Here is a 25,123-nt window from a genome sequence, read left to right as displayed (position 1 = left end):
CTCCTCGCCAGGGTCCCCAAGGTTGTAAAGACCATGCTCCTCCCACATCATGGAGCCCTGCCACCAGAACCCTAGAGGAATGAGATGGCCTGTGTTTGTCTCTGCCACGAATCCATCTTTTGCTGTGAAAGGCATTATGCTGAACGTTGGGGATTAAGCCTGGTATGGAGAAGAGACATCTAAACAATCCGCAGGTGGGAGGTGGGGCAGAGGCCCACCTAACGGGGTGCCCCAGTTCAAGGCCTGGACTAATGAAATTGAGTTCCTGTTCTCTGCCCCACATTTACCAGTGCCTACCCCCTGGGGATTGGAGAAAGTAAATGAATGGAGTCTTTTCTGTTCCCCCCAGGCAGTGATCCAGGGAACAGGCAGTCCATTGCCCATTATTTGTGGAAGCAAGAGAATCAAGCAAAGAAAAATAGACAGCCCTGGCTCTGGCTGCAACGGGAGGTGGTGAGGGGCGTGAAGGGTGCCCAGGCTGGCGGGCCGAGCTGCCTGACTGCATCTCTCCATCCTACCCCAAACATAAGATCCAGTGGACTCAAGGACTACATTAAATATGCTTTATTTAAATACCATAAAACACAGTTGGTTCTATGCCAATTGGCTCTAGTACCAGGGTAAGGGACCCTGCAGGAGAAAGGAATGAAGCGGAATCCAGCTTTCAGTTTCTTTGCCGTATTGCCCACACTGGTCTCAAACTCCTGGGAGTAAGCGATCTTCCTGCCTCGGCCTCCAGAGCAGCTGGAGCTACAGGTGCACAGCACTAGGCCACCATCTTCCTTCTGTTAGCTCAGAAACTCCAGCAATCCTTGTAGCTCCTTGCAACTCTTCACTACCTCTGGGACAGACAGCAGAGTCTGGGGAGAGGCAGAGGAAGCAGCTCTGAATCACAAGGCTGAAGCCAAAGCTCCTGGCCCGTGAGGCTGGAGCAGAGAAACCCACTGGAAGGAGTCAGGCCTAGCTCCCAGCCCAGGCTGAGAACCAGAGCTGTGCTCCTCCGGACTCCTGCAGCCAGGTCCTGGGACCTCCCTCACTTGTACCTCGTAGATCTGCTGAATGGTGTCATCGAGCTTCTTTAACTCCGTGTCAGAGCGCCGAAGGTTCTCCTCGAGAATGTTCCTCTAAAATGCAAACAGGCTTCATAAACCCTACTTAAAGACCACAGCTAGAAAGGGCACAGGCAGTCCAGGAGGGCACTTGCTGGCGATGGGAGAAAACGGTTCCTTACATGGCTCTGGTACTTGACCACCAGTTTCGCTTTCTCATTTTTCAACTCTAGGCACATGACCCTCAGCTTGTCCACCTAGAAATATGTCCACATTAATAGGGGCACAGCCTGGGGTCCCCATTGGGTGCCCAGATCCTTTAACTCTGAGTCACCTCCTGTGAGAGAGACACTTTTTCCTGGATCCACTCAGTAGCCATCAGCTGACAGCTGGGATCTAGCTGGCCTTCCAGGGCTTCCTGGAGCACTTTGGTCTCTGTCTCCGCATGCCGCAGTAAACGTGTGAGCTGGGTCACCTCCTCCCTGAGACTCTGGGAACAAGAGCAGAGGTAATCCAACAGCACTCTGGGTCCTTCCTTCCCCTACCCCATCAGGTGGGAGAAGAAGAGGCCCCAGCACAACATCTCGAGGACCAAACATACTATGAGTTCGCCATTCCTGTCTATCTGCCCGAGAAGCTTCTCATTCTGCTTCTGTATCACTTCCTGGAGCTCCTTTTCATTCTGTGAAGAAAAACAGGAGAGAAAACACTGAGGAAAGCTAACTTATTTTTCGGCTCTTTCCAGAAGGCAGGACAGAATGAGCTGTGCTCAGCCCTGGGGACAAGCTCGTATCAGTCCACTTTTTCTTCAGGGCCAAGTCAAGCATGGCACATCTTGGTCTCAGAGCTCTGCTTCAGTTAGAGGCTTCTCTCCTGGGTCTGCTTGAACGTGACAGGTCAGCCCAGAGCTAAGTCTCAGATATCAAATGTCTGACCCCAAAAGGGCAGAACTAGGGCAGCAGTTGGAAACCCCCCACCACCTAGATTCCTAGAGAGTGGCTCCCAGTGGGCCGGTGGAGTCGCCCCAGTTCCTCGTCGCCCGCCCCACTTTCAGGTCCCTCCTTCACCTTGTAGCACAAGCACAGGGCCTGGTTCAGCTTCTCTACGTCTGCTTCCTTTGCCTTCTGGGCCTCCCGGTGCTCTTCTTCTTGGTCCTGGAGTCTAGTCTGCAGTTCACAGCTGTGGGAGGGAAGAAGTCGGCATCTCTCCTGTCCTCTGCCCGTGGCCTGAGGGGCTGTCTCATCACCCCGATCATTAACACCACTCACATTTGCCTCTGCAGGGCCTCAACGGCTTCTTCTTTAGAGTCCTGGAGCAGAGAACACAGCCTCTGAAGCTCCAGTAGCACAGCACTCACTTCTGCCCGGCTCTTCTCCAGGTCCGGGGTCTCTGAAAGAGAAAGTCCTAGATAGAGGTGCAGCCCTTCTGCCTAGGACGGGGCATACAAGCACTGTTTCCACAACTTTATGTTCACCACCCACAAGGGTTCACTATCCAGAACATCAGAGATCCCAAAAGGCAGAAATAAAACAAGCCCGAGCAGAATTGAGGTTTTTAGAGCAAAGCACTTCTCTCGGCTTCGTCTTTGCTCATCACCACCAGATCCTCGAGAGATAAGGCATGGTCCCTGGAGCCCGTCCTAACCTGCAGGCCGAAGGGAAGTGGTCGATGCTACTCGGGTGAAAGCACTCTCACCACTTCCAAGCAACGGTACGGGAACCGGTTCTGGTTCTAAAACGAAAATAAACCAGGTACGTTCAGGTACCTAGAAATTCAAGGCCATCCTGAGCTACATGAGACTGTCTCTAAAAACAACAACAACAAAAAAAACCAAGCATAGAGAGGGTCTCTCTGGTGACCCACCCGGGGGACTGCTGCAGGGGAAGCGGGTAAGACAGACATGTCTAGTGGTGTGCACCAGTGCCAGGTGACATGAGGAGCGGTCACATTCCCCTCCCTTAAATCCCAGGGCCTTTAACCTTCATCTGCCACTGCTGTCAGGGTGTTTTCCGACACGGTGCTATCAGAGGGCAGAGGGTGTTCCTGGGCTGGAGCGCAGCCTGTGCTGGGCAGAACGATCTCTGGTTCAGCCTAAGGACAAAGGAGAGAAAACACATCAGTCAGCTGTCCGGCTGTACTCAGGGCGATTCCTGAGCTCCGAGATGCTCCTACCCTTCCAGAATGAGCTTCCACTCTACCTTCCAGTCCCACCTCCAGCTTCCCACTAATGCCTTTCCCCGAACATGCTCACGTGCTTAAGTTTCTCCACTAAAACCACAGTCATTTAAGATGAAAAACAAAACCTTAAGTCTTTTAGCTACTACTGTCTTCTCTCTTAAATTTAATGGGGGAAAGGGGGAGAAGGAAGGCCTGCCTATAATTCTTATCTGAGATTCTCACTACCGGTGACTCAGCAGTCAAAATCCTTTTTTTTTTTTTTTTTAATATTTTTGTTATTATTTATTTAGGTTTATGTGTATCTGTCTGCATGAGTGAGGACAGAGGGTGTCAGATCCCCTAAAGCTGAGTTACAGGCAGTTGTGAGCTGCCAGATGTGGGTGCTGGGAATTGAACCCAGGTCCTCTGCAAGAACAATATGTGCTCTTTACCATCTCTCCAGCCTGACATCCTTTACTTTCAAAAACAGGTACTTCCCGGCTCTTACTTACTGGGCCTGTTTGATAATGATGATCAGGCACTTTGGAAACTTTTTCTTCTGGATCATGACCTTGGATTATGACCTTCCTTCATGGACAGGCTTTAGAGATGCTTCTTTTCTCAACTCACAGGTCTTTCCTTAACTCTTGGACTTCACAAGCCTGCCTGCCTGGGGTTCAGTCCTTTTTGACTCTATTCCAGCCCGAGTGCTTGGCTTCTAGAACTCTACAAACACTTCCATTCCACCATCATTTCCACATGAATGACTCTTCAATCCCTTTCACTCAACTGGACTTTTTCCCAGTCTCCAGGCCCAAAGAAAACCACTTATGAACCTCCCAGAATGTTCTACATTAAAAACTAGTGTGTATAAAGCTTAAGTTCACCATTTTCTCTGTTTCACTCTCAAAAATCTGTGCCTAGTTCAGTATTTGCTGTTCTAGCTCCTAACAGGCAGCAGACTGTAGCTTGCCAACCGGTCTTGCAATGTTTCAGGAGGACACAGGCCACATGCACTCCCTTCAGTTCTGTCAGTGGCTACTCTTGAGCGGCAAGGCGAAGCCAGATGGTCCACAGAGCTGAAACACTTGTGACCGGTCCCCACATGAGAAAAGTATGCCGGTCCAGTCCTAGACAGTGTCACTTTCTAGTCATTTTATCATCATCAGTCACTCTTCTGCTTCTACGTCAGTCACCAAGTTCAGTTACTTATTCTAAATCCTGTAGTTTTCCTCTTCCTTCTTTTGATGTGTGCATGTGCGGTGTACATGCATGTGTATATGTATGTCTCTTCACATGTGTGTGTGCGCGCACACCTAAAGTTGATGTCAGGAATCTTTTTGTTTTGGGTTTTGCTTGTTTTTCTTTATATATATAAACACACACACACACACACACACACACACACACACACACACACACAAATAATTCGTTTTTAAATTTCTTTGTTTTTATTTTATGTGCAGTGGTGCTTCTGTCATGGGTGCCAGGTCCCCTGGAACTGGAGTTATAGATAGTTGTGAGCTGCCATGTGGGTGCTGGGGGAATTGAACCCGGGTCCTCTGGAAGAACAGTCAGTGCTCTTAACCACAAAGCCATCTCTCCAGCCGCAACCCGCCCTCCCCTTTTTTTTGGTTTTCAAGACAGGGTTTCTCTCTGTAGCTTTGGAGCCTGTCGTGGATCTCGCTCTGTAGCCCAGGCTGACCTTGAACTCACAGAGATCCGCCTGTCTCTGCCTCCCGTGTGCTGGAACTAAAAGCATGTGCCACCATACTGTTTTATTTTTGTCAAGACAGGGTCTCTCTGTGTAATAGCTCTGGCTGTCCTGGAACTCTTTCTAGACCAGGCTCGAACTCACAGAGATCCACCTGCCTCTGACTCCTGAGTGCTGAGATTAAAGGCATGTGCCACCACTGCCCGGCTATCAATTGATTTTTATGTATGTATTTACTTATTTGTTGTGTTTTTGAGGCAGGGTCTCTCCATGTAGCCCTGGATTAAAGGCATGTGCCACCACCATCTGGCTGTGTATAACTTTCTATATATAATTTTCATGTTTCCTCTGGCTGGTGGGCTTTCTTGAATGCCTACCCTTCCCTATAAACTTCTAAACATGGACTGCCAAGGTCAGATACTTGCTTTGAGAAGGTATCCTAAACTCTAAAAAGATAAAATGACCCTCCTTTCAAGTTTCCACAATAGTGCACACAGATACTAGTCATAAGTCAAATAACAACTTTATATCCATCTTCCCTGAAGTTCACTGCAGAACTTTTAGCATTTTATGAGTTCAGTTCCTACCCAGCTGGAGAAGAGGATCTTGGTTGTATCTCTAATTGTTGGATAAACTAATTAATTCTAAATGCTGAATAATATCAACCACTTATTGTTTCGCACATACAGTGGAGAAGCCAAAAAGGCAAGGCTAAAACTCACTCACTCACTCTATCTATCTCTGTTTCTTCAAGACAGGATTTCTCTGTAGAGTCCTAGCTGTCCTGGAACTCACTCTGTAGACCAGGCTGGCCTTGAACTCAGAGATTCACCTGTCTCTGCCTCCCAGAGAACTGGGATTAAAGGCATGCACTACCACTGCCCGGCTAAATTTCTTTCTTTAAATACCAATAACCAAAGAAAATTAATACAAGTGCCTAAGGATAGCAAGTATGTCAGGAACACAGGAAGAAACCACAGAGGATTTTCACAGAAAAAGAAAGGATTTCCAACGGAAAACAGAAGAGAATGGATATGGAACTGTCTGGAGGCAAGATGTGAATGGAAATGAGATGTGTGTGCTGTACAAGCAGCCTGACTGGAGTGAGAGACTTCTAACTGGAAGGCAGAAGAAGGTATGCGTGACAGGCTAAAGAGGTCCTGAAGGTTACTGAAAACCACTGATGGTCACAGAATGAAGCAAGAGTGGGGTTTGAAGAAGTCTGCTAGTCAGGCAGTGATGGCGCACACTTTTAATCCCAGCACTTGGGAGGCAGAGGCAGGTGGATCTCTGTGAGCTCAAAGCCAACCTGGTCTACAGAGTGAGTTCCTGGACAGTCAGGGCTGCACAGAGAAACCCTATCTCTAAAAAAACTAACAAACAAAAACGAACGCTTTCTGCTCTCCTAGAGGACCCTAGTTCAGTTCCCAGCACCCACACGGGCATTTCACAATAGCCGGTAACTCCAGTTCCAGGGGATCCAACGCCCTCTTCTGGCCTCCACAGGCGCCTGCACACATGTAGCACACACTCACCTAGACACACACACATAATCATAAATAAAATATAACAATCTTTTTTTAAAAAGCCTATTCTATGTAAGAAAGATACAACTGGTGAACTGGAGAATAGGAATAAGGCTCAGTGGTAGAGAGCTGTCCTGATATGTGTGAGGCCCCAAGTTCAATACTGAGAACGGAAAATGACAAAGAACAGAGCCAAAGATACAATGGGATGGGAAGGAAACCCCCGGTCCTACCTTGTTCTCCTTCAGTTTTGCCTGTAAGGAGAGGGCGAGGCTCTGCAGCTGCCCCGTCAGCAGCCTCAGCTCCTGAGAATGCTGGTATGTCTTCTCCAGGCTCTCTTTCTCATGCTTTGCTACAGTGCTGGCCAGCTCCGCCCTGAAATTCAGAACCCCAAAGGTTAGCAAAGACCAGACACTGACTCTGCACACTTCTCCCAGATCCCCTTTTTCTAGGAGAGAGAGAAACTCAACACCCCCATGGTTCTCTTAGGGAGACCTCAGCTTCTGGAAGGGTTGCTGGGGAAAGGCGGCATTGTAGGAGCACAAAGGGCAGCAGGTTCTCACTTGAGGTTCTCCACGGTGTCCTTTTGGTTCTCGCACTGAAGGCTGCGCTCCCGCAGCACTTCCAGGGTGGCTTTCAGCTGGCACTCGATCTGGCCCAGCTCCAGGTGAGCAACCTGACTCTCTTGATCTGCAAACTGGAAAGATGGGAGAAGGAGGGAAGGAGAGGGAGGGATGGAAAGAAGAAGGGAGAGGAAGTGACTTTAGAGCTTGGGACAGAGGCTTTCTCCAGTCCAGCCTCCAACTCCCCTCAAGCCTAGCAAGCGAGAGTCGCAGTCCTGAGGTTTCCCCACCCCTTGCTCCCAGCTGAACTGCTCACCTCCAGGGTCTCCTCACCTCCAGGGTCTCCTCACCTCCAGGGTCTCCTCACCTCCAGGGTCTCCTCACCTCCAGGGTCTCCTTACCTCCAGGGTCTCCTCACCTCCAGGGTCTCCTTACCTCCAGGGTCTCCTTCAGATCCTGGACCTCCTTGGCCAGCACAGCCTTCTGACGCTGCAGCTCTGCTTGCGTGTGCCTCAGCTCCGCCTCTCCCCTCTGCCATCTGCAACAGACCACCTCTTAGACCACCTCTGAGAGCCCATTCGTGCTGGGTCCCTTGCCCTAATAACCTTCCAGGAACTCACTGAGCAGCCTGCTCCCTGTTGCTCTGGGTAAGTTGACCCAGCAGCTCATCCTTCATGGCCAGGTCCTGGACACAATGGGCGTGCTGACTCTGCAGCTCTTTTAGCTGTCTGTCTGTGCTAGTCAGAATCTGCAGCTTAGCCTCGAGATCTAGAACAAAAGTACCCTCATGACACCATGGTAGTCCTAAGTCAGGGCCCTACCGGCCCTACCACCACCACCACCACACACACCACACACACACACACACACACACACACACACACACACACACACACAGAGTTCTGTCCCAAATCAAGTGCTCCAGAACACCTCCTTACTCTTCTGCCACATGACAAGCAGGTCAACTGTTCATGCACCTGCACACATGCGCGTGTTCACACTCGCACACGCACCTGTGGTAAGGTGACTGTTTTCCAGCTCCAATTGTTCTATTCGGCCTTTACAGTCCTCTAAATGGGCAGAGACTTGTTCAAGTTCCTTTGAAACCTAGAAAAGACAGTTTCCTTCCACCAGTTCCTCCTGAGTCAAGAACTCCAGGACTCACTGCAGCTTTTCCTTATGGATAAGAGTGCAAACTTCCAGAACAGCAACACTGCAAAAATGAAGCTGATCCCCAGGAACAAGCAGAGACAAGACAAATGACTGAAATGGACGTGCTGGGCTCAAAGGGGACACCTCAGAGCCAAGCAGTGACAGCAGGCCTAAGCAGCCCCCACTCCAGGTTACCTGCTTCTTTTCCTCGACCGCAGCATCGCGTTCCTGAAGGGCCTGGCGGCTCTTGGTTGTGAGTTTCTCTGTGAGTTCTCGAGACCGACTCAGCAAAGCTGCCCATGTCCCATACTACAAAATAACGGGATCAGTGGAGCACACTCAAGGACAGGAAACTGCCTCCAAGGGAGTGGCTGTGATGGCCCCACATACTCACATCCAGTTGGATTGCTGTCCAGTCCTGCTGCAAGGCAGACGTCAGACTCACTGTCTGCTGAGCCAGCTCCTCTTGCTCTATGTGAAGTTCTATCTGGAAGGGAATCGTCATGGAGGCAGCTAAGTGGGAGTATGAGACCATCTTGTCAGTGTCGGGAGCCCCAAGAACAGAAATGCCCTTAGATTACCAGTTGAGTCAGGAGTGGTGGCGCACACCTTAAATCCCAGTGCTCAGGAGGCAGAGATAGGCGGACCTCTGTGAGTTCAATGCCAGCCTGGGCTACATAACAAAGTATCTCAACTATACAGTGAGAGCCTGTCTCAAAAAAGGAAAAGACAATTACCAGTTGGGTGTGGGCCTTCTGCAGAAGGCCTCTGAACTCCCGCATAGATGTCAACTCCTGTTCCAGTCGGCTGATGCGCTGGCTGGCATGTGCACGGAAAGCCTCCAGCACTGCCTCTGCCTGTTTAGGGAAAAGGTTGCAAGGACGTGGTGTGTAAAAAGAAAACAGCACAGAAGGCCAGAACCAGAGAGACCTCAGTAGCTCTTATTTTTATTTTTATTATTTGTTTGGTTTTTCGAGACAGGGTTGCTCTGTAGACCAGGCTGTCCTCTAACTCACAGAGATCCCCCTGTCTCTGCCTCCCAAGTGCTCGGATTAAAGATGTGCTCCACCACTGCCCAGCCCCCCAGTAGCTCTTAATTCCCCAGGCCAGGCAGTTCTACGATTCCAGTCATTCCTACAGAACCTTGGAGTGGAGTCCTGCATCCAAGAACACCTTACCGCATCTTTGCCTTTAAGGGCCATTTCCTCTTTGTGCCTTGCCTCCTCCCTTTCTGTTTGGAGGCTCTGGAGCTTTGCCCTCAGTTTCTTCAGCACACGAGAACAGGAGGAAACCACGGTTTCCGCATGCTGAGACTACAAAAGAAGAATGAGATGCTATGTCTTGGGCCTTCTTCCGGGTTTACGGTCACCTTGGCGATGCTCACCTCCTGACTCACTGTCATTCTGTCTTCTTCCATGTGTGCCAGGGACAGGTGGAGCAGGGAGATCAGCTCTCTAGAGACCAGCACCCATGACTGCTGTAGAAGACAAGACGGCAAGGCTAGACCAAATGCAGTCATTAAGCAAGATGAAAGGACACTGCTGGGAAAAGCCAGGCCCCCACCCCCAATTCAAAGATCTTGACAAAGGTTTGGGATGGCCCTTCACTGCCACGGCTATGTGTCGCCATCTACTAACCACCCAGGACCCTCCATTTTTATCTTGACAAGGCCCCCAGTGGTATCGGCTCACCCAACGCTCACCCGACACTCACCATGACATGCCTGGCTTGCAGCAGAGCCTGTCTACTCTCTTGGCTGTCCTGAAGATGCTTAGGTGTCTTAGTGACCTAGCCAAAGAAAGAATCGCTCTTTTTAGATGGATAACATACACCAGCAGCCTCTAATGCTCCCTCGTGCCAGTGACTTTCATATAAGATGCAAAAATGAGGCTCACAATCAGATGAAGCCAAGTGAGAAAGAAAAACCTCGAGGGGGCTGGAGATAACGGTAACGTGCTTGCCTTGCACACACAAGGGCCTGAGTCGGACTACTCGGAGCCCAGGTAAAAAGCTGGGTGTGGGGCAAGAGAGATGGCTCAGTGTTGAGAGCACTTGTTGCTCTTCCAGAAGACACGGGTTCAGTCCCTAGGATCTGGTGTGGCACCCAGCACTGAAATCAGGTGGCTGACAACTGCCTGTAACTCTCAATCCAGATGATCAGGTGCTCTCTGGTCTCTGCAGACACTTGTAGACACATGGCGTACTGTACATACACTCAAGCACCCACACACACACATAAAGGACAAATAAATCTTTTTTTTTTTAAAGCCAGATGCAAGCCAGGCAGTGGCATGCATGCCTTTAGTCCCAGCACTCGGGAGACAGAGCCAGGTGGATCTCTGTGAGTTCGGGGCCAGCCTGGTCTGTGGTGGTATTGTGTTCCCCAAAATATTGTGTACCTTAATAAATTTAACTGGGGTCAGAGAACAGACAGCCACTAAATACAAAGGCTAGAAAAGGTGGCACTCACACCTTTAATCCTAGCATTCCAGAGATAGAAATCCTTCTGGATCTCTGTGAGTTCAAGGCCACATTGGAAATAGCCAAGCATGGTGACACATGCCTTTAATCCCAGAAAGCCAGCCTTTAATCCCAGGGAGTGGTGGTAGAAAGCAGAAAGATATATAAGGCGTGAGGGCCAGAAACTAGAAGATTTTGGCTGGTTAAGCATTTGACTGGTTAAGCATGTGGCTGGTTAAGCTTCAGGCTTTCCAGCAGCAGTTCAGCTGAGACCCATTCCGGATGAGGACTCAGAGGCCTCCAGTCTGAGGAGACAAGACCATGAGGATCCGGCGAGGTGAGATAGCTGTGGCTTGTTCTGTCTCTCTGATCTACCAGCATGGACCCCAATAACTTGCCTCGGGTTTGATTTTATGAATAAGAACTTTTAAGATTCTTGCTACATCTGGCGCCCAACGTTCGTGTTACGAATTCATGAAAAAGCTGTTTGCCTGTGGCCTTGTGAGCCCCAGCTCAGGCCCAAGCTACACTCAGCCGGTTGTGGTGGCACACGCCGGTAGGATTTGCTGAAGGAGGCAGAGGCAGGAGGATCCCGAGTTTGAGCCCGCCTAGGAGGCTTGGGAGAAGCTTTGGCCTGGACTGAGCCACAAACAGTGGTGGGACCATGGAAGCAGTGGCTACTGCTCCACGTTGCCAGCTCCTTCTCATCATGTTGGTGACTGCGGTGATGCTGCTACCTGGGACGAAGGTTTACTGCTGCTGGTTCAGAGAAGAATTGCCAGGACCATCGTGTTACAAGAAAGCATCGGCAAAGGTCAGTTTGGAAAAGTTTGGCAAGACAAATGGTGGGGAAAAATTGTTGTGAAGATTTTCTGTTCTAGGGAAGAATGTTCATGGTTCCGAAAGACAGACATTTATCAGACTATGATTGCTCCAAACCACAGAGGAGGCAAAAAAAAAAAAAAAAAAGTCTGCAGGAAACCATGACCATGCCTAACAGTGACTTTGAAATCTTCAAAAAGATGACAGGATCCTACAATGATGATTCCACATGGACTATGATAAAGCCATTAAGCCGATTAACACCATGGAAAAATCGACTTTGGACTACAAAACTGGTCAGGAAATTTCGAGAGGACTAGCTGAGATGATACAGCCTGACAGACTACTCGAACAAGGACTTGAAACAAGCCCTGAACTTTCCTTTTATGCAGAGAATGGACAAATGATACAGGACTTGATGATTAACCCAAAAATTTTCTTTTCAAGATTCCCTAAAGATATCTTCACCCCTAGAAGCAAAAAGAAAAAGAGAATATAGATATGAGATAGATCATCGAATCTACTCTGAGAAAAAAGATAAAGAAATAATAGGATAAATAGGTAGATCATTGAATCTACACTGAAGAAAAAGGGGAAGATATAAAAATGACAAAAGGTAGACTACTGAATGTATTATGAAAAGAAAAAAGAGAATATGGATATGATAAGATAAAAAGGGAGATTATGGAATCTACTTTTAAAAAGGAACTACTTGTTTTAAATAAGATAAGTAATGAAAATTTTTTGGTCTGAGTTTATCAGATGTTACTGGACTGGACATTGTTAATACATATAATGGAGTTTTTTGTCTAGATCTGTCAAATGTTAATGGACTAGACATTGTTAATGTAATCTTGACTGTATATTGCATATACTTATTGAAGATAGTTTTTCTTGTATTAGTTATAAGCTTTTTTAATTTTAGACAAAAAGAGAGGAGATGTGGTGGTATTGTGTTCCCCAAAATATTGTGTACCTTAATAAATTTAACTGGGGTCAGAGAACAGACAGCCACTAAATACAAAGGCTAGAAAAGGTGGCACTCACACCTTTAATCCTAGCATTCCAGAGATAGAAATCCTTCTGGATCTCTGTGAGTTCAAGGCCACATTGGAAATAGCCAAGCATGGTGACACATGCCTTTAATCCCAGAAAGCCAGCCTTTAATCCCAGGAAGTGGTGGTAGAAAGCATAAAGATATATAAGGCGTGGGGACCAGAAACTAGAAGCATTTGGCTGGTTAAGCATTTGACTGGTTAAGCATGTGGCTGGTTAAGCTTCAGGCTTTCCAGCAGCAGTTCAGCTGAGACCCATTCCGGATGAGGACTCAGAGGCCTCCAGTCTGAGGAGACAAGACCATGAGGATCCGGCGAGGTGAGATAGCTGTGGCTTGTTCTGTCTCTCTGATCTACCAGCATGGACCCCAATAACTTGCCTCGGGTTTGATTTTATGAATAAGAACTTTTAAGATTCTTGCTACACTGGTCTACAAAGTGAGTTCCAGGACATTCAGGCCTACATAGAGAAACCCTGTCTCAAAAAACAAACAAACAGGGGGGCTGGAGAGATGGCTCAGAGGTTAAGAGCACTGACTGCTCTTCCAGAGGTCCTGAGTTCAATTCCCAGCAACCACATGGTGGCTCACAACCATCTGTAATGAGATCTGGCGCCCTCTTCTGTATACATAATAAATAAATCTTAAAAAAACAAAAACAAACAAAAAAAATCCATAATGAAACCAGTGTATATTAGCTAAAATATAAAATAAAGCAGAAGACAGAAAGATGGCTGCAATTAAGAAGACAGGTTTAGTTTCTAACACCCACTTAGCATCTTATAGCCATCCCTCACTCCAGTTCCAGGGCATCTGGCATCCTCTTCTGGCCCCCATGGGTACCAGATGCACATGTTGGCACATATACATACATGCAGGCAAAACATTCACACAAAATAAAGATTTCTTTTCTTTAATTAAAAATAGCAGCCAGAGGAATGCCTCAGCAGTTACGAGTCCTGGCTGCTCTTCTAGAGGATCCGAGTTTCGTTTCCAGCACCTACATTGCAACTCCTAACTGTCTGTAAGTGTAGTTCTAGAGGATCTGAGGCCCTCTTCTGGCCTCCTCACGCACCAGGCACACAAGTGGTACACACATTTATATACAAAGGCAAAACCCACACACTAAAAAAAAAAATCATTACACCATTATAAGCTCATGCACGCCACCATGCCAGCTTTTTAACCTGTCTTCTAGGGATCGAACTCAGGTCTTCAAGCATGCTCATCATGCACTTATCAACTGATCTCTAACTTCTTCTACCACCCCAAACTGCCCTTCCTCCCTGCAGTGCTAGAAAATGAACCTGGGGCCTCATCCATGCTAGGCAAGTGCTCTATGGCAGAGTGATATCCCAGCCCTATCTAAATTATTTCTGTTTTCTCAATTGTTATTTACATGTATATGTGTGTGCCTGTGTGTGCACTTAAGTGCAGGTGCCCACAGAGGCCAGAGACATCAGATTTCCCTGGAGCTAGAATTACAGGTGGCTGTGAGCCTGATGTGAATGCTGGGAACAGAACTCCTTCCGCTCCTCTGGAAGAGCAGTAAATGCCCTCAACCACCGAGCCATCTCCACCCGTTTCCTTACTTCAGTTGTCTACTTTCTTACGGCAGGTAAAAATCTTAGCAAGAGGGCTGGAGAGATGACTCAGAGGTTAAGAGCACTGACTGCTCTTCCAGAGGTCCTGAGTTCAATTCCCAGCAACCACATGGTGCCCTCTTCTGACCTGCAGTCATATATGCTGTATGCAAAATAAATAAATGAATCTTTAAAAAAAAAAAAAAATCTTAGCAAGAAGCTAGACCTGGTAGCAAACAGACTGTAATCCTACCCTAGGGAGGCTGAGGGATGGCCCTGAGTTCGCTGCCACTTGGGTTACAAAGCAATACTGTGTTCAGTGGGCGTCTTCATTAGCACCCAAAGGGAGACAGTAAAGGGCACTGCAGAAGCACTGGCATTCTGGCTCTCAGCAGGCTGTCACGTCACCCTCAGGTCTCTTGGAGTTTACAGCCCCCTTCCCCAGCAAAGCAATCTATCTATGGTACTGTGCAGAAAGGCAGAGAGGAACCCCCACATCCTGGCCAGGGCCACACACACTGCTCAGAGCTGGGCAGTCAGGCAGGTGATGCGATTAATGTGAAGAGGCAGCCAAGCAGCAAGAACATGCGTGGGGACGGCAAATGGCTGAAGGGATGTCCCTTCCTTTCTCTGCTTCTGCTTCAGTGGCCTCCCAAAGGCCCTGGCAGCTTCGCAGGAAAAGGAGAGAAGGCAGATCTGGGGACGTGAAATGAGGCCAAGGACAAGAAAAAAAGATACAAAAAATTTCAAGAAAGCAATTGGCCAGCTAGAGAAACAAGGAGCCCATGGTTTCCAGATTTAGGGGGAAAGGTCAAGTTGCTCTGACAGTACTTGCAATTGAAGAGAAGGTTTGGGGACACCATCTCTTCCAAACATCAATCGCTATAGCTACTGCAGCCACATACTGGGACTTTCCATTCTTTTCCCATCACTATTCTCTTTCTTCCTAAGTCTGTGATGTCACAGCTACAGTCCTCTAGAACAGTGCTCTTTATCGCTATGTTACAGCAACAACAAAAACCAAAATAAACCAAAAGATAGGGTCTCACACAGCTCAGACTGGCCCTTAGCCCACAGGTAGCTGAGGCCGATCTTAAACTCCTGATCCTCCCAATCTTCCCCAGTGCTGGGATTACAGGTGCACTCAATCAGATCCTGCCAGAACAGAGGTCTTTAAAAAATTACTTTCCTCGGACAGCAACCACCTGTAACCCCTGTTCCAGGGGATCTGACATCTCTAGCCTCCAAGGGCACCTGCACGTGAAAAATAAGCCTTAAGGGGAAGCAAAACACATCTTAAGTCATTTCCTCTCACACCTCCTATGTAGGTTTTGTTGTTGTTTCTCAATCCCTTTATTTATGTGTGTGAGTGACCGCACACATGCAGGTCAGAGACAACATGCAGTAGTTGGTTCTGTCTACCACGTGGGTCCTGGGGATCAAACTCAGGGCAATCAGGCTTTGTTGTAAAGCACCTTTATCCACCGAGTCATCTCAACAGCCCTTTTCTGGCTTTTTTTTTTTTTAAAGATTTATTTTTAATTATGTGTACATGTGTGGGTAGGTGCCTCAAGAGGCCAGGGGTATCAGATCTCCCTGGATCTCCCTGGTAGCAGGCTGACAGGCAGTTGTGAAGCACCCAGTGTGAGTGCTGAGAGCTGAACTGAGGTCTTTTGCAAGAGCAGTATTTAATCTTAACCTCCAAGCCATCTCTCCAGACCCCTTCTCTCAACCTTTTTGGGTGTGCATGTCTGTGGTTTTTTTTTTTTTCAAGACTCAGTTTCTCTGTGTAACAGTCTTAACTGTCCTGAACTCTCTCTGTAGACCAGGCTGGCCTCGAACTCAGAAATCTGCTTGTCTCTGCCTCCTGAGTGCTGGGATTAAAGATGTGTGCCACCATGCCCAGCCATCTCTCAGTTTTTGAGTGTTTCACCCTGAAGTCAGCCTGGCCTGGAATTCATTAAACAGATCAGGCTGATCTCAAAGTTGTGTCAAACCTGGCTCTACCTACTGAGTGCTTGGACTGGTCATTACCATGGCAGGCTAATATTACAGCTGTCTTTTAAATTTTCTTTTCTTTTCTTTTTTTATGAGACAGGCTCTCTGTGTAGTCCTACATATTCTAATACTCTCACTATGTAGATAGGTTGGCCTCAAAATCACAGAAATCCACCTGCCTTTGCCTCCCAAGTGCTATGATGAAAGGTATGTGCCACCATGCTGGGCTTTTTATTTATTTTTAAATTAGTGTCCAAAGCAATGGGTTTCATTATGGCATTTAAAAAAAAAAAAAAAAAAAAAAAAAAAAAAAAAAAAAAACACTTTTTTTCCCTAAGAGTTATTTTATGTGTATGAGCATTTTGTCTGCACGTATGAATGTGACAAGCATGCCTGGTGCCCACAGAGGCTAGAAAAGGGAACTGGAGTTGAGGACAGTTTGAGCCACCACGTGGGTGCTGGAATACAAACAAAGGTCCTCTGCCAGCTAGTAAGTGCGGTCAGACGCTGAGCCACCTCTGCAACCCAGCGATGCCTGGCACACTCTCTTCTCTCCAATTGTCCTCTTCCCTCCATCCCCTGCCTCCCCTCCCCCAAACGGCCCCTCCTTTCATGTCACATGTAAACCATTACATTAGGTGTTTTCTCTCCCCTTTTTCCTTTTCCCTTTTCATGGTCCCCTCTCTAGTTTTATCTCTCTCTCTCTCTCTCTCTCTCTCTCTCTCTCTCTCACACACACACACACACACACACACACACACACACACACACAGAGAGAGATTAAAATCTAGGGTCTGCACAGGAGAGAATACATGCATTATTTGTCTGTCTGATCTGGATTAGTTCCCTTGAGATAATCATCCCCAGTCTCATGCCTTCTCTTGCAACAGTATTCTAATTTTGAATAAAACCCTAAACACAGCTGGGAAAAATTTATCGGGAGTCTCCTATAAACCAACAGATGAAGCTTCTCTCCTGTATGAGATTACTATGATTCCCACAACACAACATGACTCAGGGAGATTCATGATTTTTTCCCATTCTAACAGCACTAGAATCCTTCTGCTAAATAATGGGAATAACTAGGGCATGTCACCCAAGACTAAGAACTCCTTTGGGGACATATTCCAAAAATCTTCGAGAACTTTCATCAGAAATGTTTAATAAGGGGCTGGCAAATTGACCATGTAACCCTGTCAACTTGAGTCCTATCCCCAGAACACAAACAATGAATGAAAAGAACAAACTCTTTCCAAAACACGCCTCTGGCTCTGGCCTCCAAGTGCCCCTGTCTCCTGTCTCCTGTCTCTCCTCTCTCTCTCTCTCTCTCTCTCTCTCTCTCTCTCTCTCTCTCTCTCTCTCTCTCTCTCTCACACACACACACACACACACACACACACACACACACAAGCTTAATTAGCTGGCTTGACCATATCCCATCATCTAGGAGACTGGACACCATGAGTTCAAGGCCAGTCTGGGTTACAGTTTGACCTTGCCTCAAAAACACCGAAAGAAAAATGTTGGGCTTGGTGGTACACGCTTTTAATCCCAGTACTCAGGAAGCAGAAGGCGGCAGATCTCTGTGAGTTCTAGGCCAGCCAGGGCTACGTGGTAGATTCTGTCTAAAAAGCATATCTAAAAGAAAAAAAAGACAAAGTTTATTGATCCAGCTGGGCACAGTGGTTCATACCTATAATCCTAATTAGTACTCTGAGAAGCTGAGGCTGGAGGATAGAGGATCACTGAAAATTCAAAGCTGGCCTAGATTACAAAGTGAGTTCCGTCTAACTTGGGCTAAGAGTGACCTGTCTGAAAAGAAAAAAAAAAGTTGCATGACCCACTGATATGACACATTCTTTAATCACTGCAGTCATTTGCTTTCACAATACAATACGTGCAAAGATTTTCTTTGCCCTTGACTGGCTTGTAAAAATTGGAATGGGAAATATAAGTATGTTCTTCCTTAGTCGAGAGGGCCAGGGAACTGATAATGGCGAAACAGGAAAGAAAACAATTAGTAAATAATATATCTGGAAGATAATGACTTAGAAAATGATTCTTGGGCTAAAGATGCTGCTCTGGACTTGCCCAGGACACAGAGGCCCTGGGTTCAATTCTGAGCACAACAGAAATAAATAACTGCTTACTTGTCCCACTTTGGCAAGTCTGGATGTACCCTAGTACAGTCAGAACCCAACGCTTTAAGGTAGGACCAGATCTTTTTTTTTTTTTCTTTTTTATTTTCTTAAGACAGGATTTTTCTTTTTTTTTTTTTTTTCTTCTTTTTTGGTTTTTCGAGACAGGGTTTCTCTGTGTAGCTTTGTGCCTTTCCTGGAACTTGCTTTGGAGACCAAGCTGGCCTCGAACTCACAGAGATCCGCCTGGCTCTGCCTCCCAAGTGCTGGGACTAAAGGCATGCGCCACCACCGCCCGGCAAGACAGGATTTTTCTATGTAGCCCTAGCTGACCTGGAACTCGCTCTGTGGAGCATGCTGGCCTCAAACTTGGAGATCCAACCAGTGCTGGAATTAAAGGCATATGCCACCACCATCTGACAATCTTCCGGTTTTTTTTTTTTTTTTTTAAGATTTATTTATTTATTAGGTATACAGTGTTCTGCCTGTATGTCAGATGAGGGCACCAGATCTCATTACAGATGGTTGTGAGTCACTACATGGTTGTTGGGAATTGAACTCAGGACCTCTCGAAGAATAGTCACAGCTCTTAAACTCTGAGCCATCTCTCCAGCCCCATTTTTTTTTTTAAGTTTTTTTCAAGACAGGTTTTCTCTGTGTAGCCTTGACTGTCCTAGAACTCTGTAGACCAGGCTGGCCTCAAACTCACAGAGATCCACCTGCCTCTGCCTCCCAAATGCTGGGATTAAAGACATGCGCCACTGAAAAAAAAAAAAAAAAAAGACAGGCTAGCCCCAAACTCTATAGCCCAGGCTGGCCTTGAATTTTCGATCATTTTGCCTCAGCCCTCCAAGACCTGATATTACATGCACATAGCACTACACCTGGCTTCAGTTCTCAGTGTTTACACCTATTCTAAGACTGAGCCTGCGGTTAAGGCATCCTCTTTTCCCTCTGGCAGCTTCTTTCTCAGCTTGATTCTAAGGCAGAGAGAGGGTCACTGGGATCCTCGAGCTCTGTGAAGACGCTTCTTACCCCACAAGCGGAGCAGTCAGTCTGGGTGCTCCGGTCTTGAGATTCCCGGGGCGGGACAGAGAGCTGCCTCTTCCAGGCTTGTAGCTGGCGGGAAAGAGCTTCCAGCACGACCAGAGAGTTCAACAGGTTCTCTTCCAAGTCGTGTCGGGACAAGGCAGTCAGGTCCAGGGGCCCGCAGCTACCACAGGAAAGAAGAAAAGACGACAGGAAGAGAGAGATGCCAGTGGCAGGCTCTCAAGTATCGGAGCCCCAGAGGCACAAGCTTGGAAGGGACACTTACCCCAAGGGGAGGCGCTCTGTCTCTGAAGTACTGTGCTTGGTACCTACTTCTGGTGGCACTGGAGGAGTAAAAGAAGTTCCCACAGAGCAAGTGGAGAGGGGTGTGTTGCCAACGGCAGCATCCTGAAGCACAGAAGGGAAGGACAACCTCTGGCGGAGATTCTGGAGCATGACTGACGTAGTCACACCTTTTTCTAGCCAGGCCAATGGGGACATCCAAGCCTCTGATTCCAAGCCAGGAATCCTTCTGGCATCTTCTACAGCTGAGCCTGGAGCCTCCTGGGGTCCCAGTTCTACTGGACTTGATGTCAGACAAACGGATGGGACGTCTTCTGCATTTGCAGCAAGTGCTTGATGTCTCAATTCCACCCCCTCGGGGGAGGTGGGAAAGCTCTTTTCCTTTTCCTGTATAACTCTGCACTCTACAGTTTCCTCCCCTGCATCCACATGATCGACAGGGAAATCGTCGGTCAAGGCAGCTGAAGGAGAAAGCCAGGCCACAGAGAAATTCAAGGCATTTCCAGAAGGTACGAAGTCCTCAGGTGCAGCTTCAGTGTTAATGCCTCTTAGGTTTTCTTCAGAGCAGTGGAACTGTTCAGGACAGGGTTCGGGTGGATCTTCCAAGCCATGAGATGGAGGGTCCTGAAATGCAGGTTGCTCGGGCCTCACAGCAACAACTTCTGAAAAGCTGCCTTCCAAGCCATGAGATGGAGGGTCCTGAAATGCAGGTTGCTCGGGCCTCACAGCAACAACTTCTGAAAAGCTGTCTTCCACCATGAGAAGGGTCCTGAAATGTAGGTTGCTCGGCCTCACAGCAACAACTTCTGAAAAGCTGTCTTCCACACAAGGTGCCACCTCCTCTGCCACCAGATCTTCCAGCCCCAAAGACTCAGTTAGAGAACTGCTGCTTTTCTCTGCTATGGGCTCTAAGGGAGCCTCAGGCATCAGGTCCTGCTGCTGCCCTGGCGGAAAGGGTAGAAGAACCATGGTTTTAAGTATACTTTCATCCACTGGCTCTACCACAACGTCATCTGTTGTTGCTGCTGCTTTCTCAGATGCACTGAGAGGAGAGTAGCCTTCAGGAGCTAGATCAGATTCATACTGACAAGCTTCCATGTACTCTGAAGGGTGGCTGAACTGTTCTGAAAGGAAGTTGTTCTCAGTCTTGATAAAATCCACGGGAGATGAGTTCTCAGTATTGAAAAAGTCCACCGGAGATGAGCTGTTGCTCCTTTCCTGCCAAAAGAAACAAAAATAATAGACCAAGGCAGTCAGTTCAGTCCTCTACATGTAACTGTGGGTACATCATAATATCCAAACTCAGAAAAAGCAAAGAGGGAGCTGGAGAGATGGCTCAGAGGTTAAGAGCACTGGCTGCTCTTCCAGAGGTCTTGAGTTCAATTCCCAGCAACCACATGGTGGCTCACAATCATCTGTAATGAGAACTGGTGCCCTCTTCTGGCCTGCAGGGATACATGCAGACAGAACACTGTATATAATAAAATCTAAAAAAAAAAAAGAAAAAGCAAAGAGTCCTCACTATCTCTTCTGAGGTAAGAAGCTAGCCAATCCTGGCTGGTTACTACACAGACCCACCAGCAGGGAAAGAAAACTAGGAAGCCACTTTGGACCCTAATGCATCCCACACAAAAATGGGGATCCAGCCGTTGTTCCTGTCAATGGGAGACTTTAGCTCAACTACGACCTTTCCATGTCTTTTTCTAATTCTAAGCTACATCTAAAAGCTACGGCAGGAGGGACTGCATAGGGGATCTGTTCCAGCGCTGTCAGAGTCTAGAGTCACTACAGACAGAAGAGAGAAAGCTAATGATAGAGGGTTGGAGGTACTTACTTCAGCAGCAGAGTGTTTGCTTAGCAAGCACAAGGACCTAGGTTCAATACCAAATACCACAAAATCAAAGAACAAAATCATGATCCAAAGGGGGAAAAAAAAAAGAGAAACTTCCATATTTCAAAAGAATGGTAAGCTTGCTTCATCGTTCTCATTAACAGCAAGACAAAAGGATAGCAATTCTTCAGGACAATTTCTCCAGGCAAGTAAGTTCTCCAAAATGTCTTTAAAGAACCCTAGGGGGCCGGGCGGTGGTGGCACACGCCTTTAATCCCAGCACTCAGGAGGCAGAGCCAGGCGGATCTCTGTGAGTTCGAGGCCAGCCTGGTCTCCAAAGCGAGTTCCAGGAAAGGTGCAAAGCTACACAGAGAAACCCTGTCTCGAAAAACAAAACAAACAAACAAACAAACAAACAAACAAAACACCCCCCCCAAAAAAAAGAACCCTAGGGGTCAATTTCTTTCCTTGACAAGTTTTTACAAAAGCAGTTTGTACATATCTACTTCTCTGAAGTCCTTTGACAAGTAATAAAAAAAATCTAAAATGCTTTTTAAGACAAAATTTAAAAATAGAAAAGAAGATAGATGGTGGTGGCACACACCTTTAATCCCAGGACTTGGGAGGCAGGTGGATCTCTGAGTTTCAGGCCAAGCTAGTTTACCGGGTTCTGTTCTAGGACAGCCAGGTCTACACAGAGAAAACCAAAATAATAATAATTGCCCGGTGGTGGTGGTGGTGGTGGTGGTAGTGGTGGTAATGGTAGTGGCGCACACCTTTAATCCCAGCACTTGGGAGGCAGAGGCAGGAGGATCTCAGCCTGGTCTATGAAGTAGGTTCCAGGACAGCCAGGAAACCAAAATAAGTAAATAAATAAGAATAAGAATAATAGAAAAGACTTTTGACTAAAGTACATCTCGGTAAAGGCAATTCTGCAAGGTAATACTTTAAAGTATTGGATCCAGGAAAATTCTGACTAATTCATAGGATACTCATATCAAACAGACCTCTCCATAAATGAGCCAGTGTAACTGGCTATTTATTATAATAGTAACTGTAACTATTTCTCGGGAATCTGGTAAAGGTCAAACGGGAAAAGAGGTAATAAAAACAGCTAAATAGAGGTGCAGGTTCTCAGTGGATTCGTTTTAACCACCCCAGGGCACCTCTCTGTTGGCCTGAATAGCTGTAAATGGATGTCAAGGAAGTAGAAGGTTTCATTATCGTTATTAATTACGTTCCAGCCCTGGCCCTCTGTTCCTCTGAGCACCCGGCCTGGGCAAACAGCCCAGTTGAGAAGGTGCCTAGGCGAACCTCACCTTCAGCTCCAGCTTGCGCAGGTATGGGGTCAACGTGGAGAACATGGGCGGCCCTTTCCCCGAATCCGTGAGGGCCCCGGGTTGCAGATTAAGCTCTCGGAGAGGAGTTCTCATAGCTGTTTTTTCCTGAGAGAGAAAGCGAGAGTGAGGAAACCCGGCTCAGCCAAGCGCGCCCCTTCTCCCTCCGGGAAGTGTCTTCCCGCAACCGCCAGGCCGCCGAGCCAACAAAAGCCTCCCGCTGCCCCGCTGGGACCCGGACTTCACCGGCCTCGGCACCGCCGACGCCTCGCCCTGGCAGTGCCCTGTCCGCGGGAGTTCTCTCCTCTCCGGTTGGGGCGACGGCGACAAGCCGAGATTCAGTGTTTTAACCCTCCACATCCTCAGTTTGGTCACTTTTCTGATCAAGTCCACTTGGCCACATTCACCCGCCGACTCTATTTGAACCCGATACGCGCTTTCGGATTGGCTGCGGGGCCGCAGTACGTCGTGGTGGGCGTGACCTGCGTTCGCCACGCCCCCACTGGCCTCTGCGCGCTCCGCCCAACGCCTCTACTTGGGCTCCAGGCAACGCCGGTGTGCGTCCTCGGGTCAGGGACACGGTGGGCAGGTGGGAAGTCAAGGAACCCTGTTTCAGTGGCTCCTTTCCCTCAGTTACCGAGTGAGCCGCACTTGACTCGGGGTTGGGCTGTCGTGGTGTAGGTGCCAGATTCTTAACGGCCTGAGAGAATCCCTAAGTGCCTTCAGGTAAATGCCTCTTAAGAATTTGTGGGCCTTTCTTGTGTCTTAACCTTAGAGCCTGCAACAAGACTACTAGAATAACAGCTGACATGTACTGTACTGTACGTTTATGATGACCCTGGCACTGTTTCAAGTGCTTGCTGTATTATTAACTCACTCATTTTATACATAAGGAATTGAAGAGAATATAATCTGCACAGTATCCCATGAAGACAGGCTTCTGTCAACTGAATTTCTTCTGTAGGGGAAATCTATCCACTGTGTGTGTATGTGTGTCTGTCCTTAAAACAGGGTGCAGCCTTGACTGGTGAGGAGCTCATTTTGTAGATCAGGTTGGCCTTGAACACAGAGATGTGCTTGCCTGTGCTTCCTGAGTGCTGGAATTAAAAGTAGGTGCCTTCGAGGCCAGCCTGGGCTACCAAGTGAGTTCCAGGAAAAGGCACAAAGCTACACAGAGAAACCCTGTCTCGAAAAACCAAAAAAAAAAAAAGTAGGTGCCATCACATCCGGCCGAATTTTTTCTTTCTTTCTCTTTCTCTCTCTCTTTCTCCCCCTCTCCCTCTCTCCCTCTTTCTTTCTTCCTTCCTTCCTCCCTCCCTCCCTCCTTCCCCTCTCTCTCTCTCTTTCTTTCTTTCTTTCTCTCTTTCTCTCTCTCTCTCTCTCTCTCTCTCTCTCTCTCTCTCTCTCTCTCTCTTTCTTTCTTTCTTTCTTTCTTTCATTACCAGCTCAAGGTTTTGGTTATTTGAGACAGGGCCTCAATACATAGCGTAAGCTGGCCTCAAAGGGGTGATCCTCCTGCTTCTGCCTCCAAAGCAAATTTTTTGTTTATCTTGTGTCAGGGTCTTGTATGTGCTTAGGCTGACCCTGAACTCCCCGTCATCCTGTCTCAACCTTCCAATTGGTGGAGCCACAAAGCCTGGAAGGTGAGTATTCAGGTTAATCATTGATGGTGCCATGTTGAAGCAGTTTTGCCAGCCTCCTATCTAGCTCCCAGTCCGCTCTCAGCCTCTTGAGTGCTGAGATTCCAGGCAAGTCTGGAAGTCTTATTAATGAATGGAGAGAAGGAAACAAACCAAAGAGGAGCTTTTGGTTTGCTTTGGTTTTGGTTTGGTTTCTCTGTGTAACAGCCTTGGCTGTCCTGAAACCAGACTGGCCTCGAACTCACAGAGATCCGCCTGCCTCTGCCTCCCAAGTGCTAGGATTAAAGGCGTGTGCCACCACTGCCCAGCTCCAAAGAGGAGCTGTAATGTTAGAAACTGCAGATGTCTCTGGAAATGCTCTCCACAGGAACTGTATTTCTCAGTACATTTCTATTGGCTACATGCTTTGAATTCTTCAAATGGGAATGTGATACAGGTGTAAAATGCACACAACATATCAGACCTCGCATGGGAAAAAAATAAAATTAATTACACATTGAAATAGTTTTAAGATATTCTAGATTAAATAAAATATATTAAAATTTCATGTTTTAAAGCCTTTTGAACAGGGTGACAATTTTAAAATTATTTAAGTAGAATGTAGTTGCAAGGTTTCTCCGGTCCCGCCCGGCCCACAGCTGCTCAGACTCAAGTAAATACACAGAGGTTTATATTATTTACAAACTGTATGGCCTATGGGTCAGGCTTCTCGATAGCTAGCTCTTACAACTTAACCCATTTCTATTCATCTATAAGTTGCCACGTGG

The 25,123-nt window shown here is 47.5% G+C and overlaps 1 protein-coding gene across 1 annotated transcript; it reads right to left on the bottom strand.

The window, feature by feature from the left end:
* Positions 1-549: 549 nt before the first annotated feature.
* On the bottom strand, positions 550-23,167 carry Spag5 (sperm associated antigen 5). Its single transcript, XM_028866881.2, has 25 exons — positions 22,963-23,167; positions 22,699-22,824; positions 20,339-20,766; positions 19,532-20,194; positions 19,252-19,429; positions 9,875-9,949; positions 9,546-9,638; positions 9,340-9,474; positions 8,899-9,018; positions 8,556-8,648; positions 8,357-8,470; positions 8,023-8,116; positions 7,630-7,777; positions 7,445-7,547; positions 7,010-7,143; positions 6,680-6,821; positions 3,029-3,140; positions 2,694-2,780; positions 2,318-2,438; positions 2,117-2,228; positions 1,651-1,731; positions 1,384-1,539; positions 1,232-1,306; positions 1,044-1,124; positions 550-860 (listed from the first exon to the last, which is right to left on the bottom strand). The coding sequence occupies exons 1-25, from the start codon at positions 23,074-23,076 to the stop codon at positions 789-791; spliced, it is 3,657 nt and encodes a 1,218-aa protein (XP_028722714.1). The 5' UTR covers positions 23,077-23,167; the 3' UTR covers positions 550-788.
* Between the last annotated feature and the right edge of the window lie 1,956 nt (positions 23,168-25,123).

Source organism: Peromyscus leucopus, chromosome 8b (assembly GCF_004664715.2).
Source record: "Peromyscus leucopus breed LL Stock chromosome 8b, UCI_PerLeu_2.1, whole genome shotgun sequence".
Classification (NCBI taxonomy): Eukaryota; Metazoa; Chordata; class Mammalia; order Rodentia; family Cricetidae; genus Peromyscus; species Peromyscus leucopus.
The sequence above is the reverse complement of the archived record's forward strand: the minus strand, read 5'-3'. Positions and strand labels throughout refer to the sequence as shown.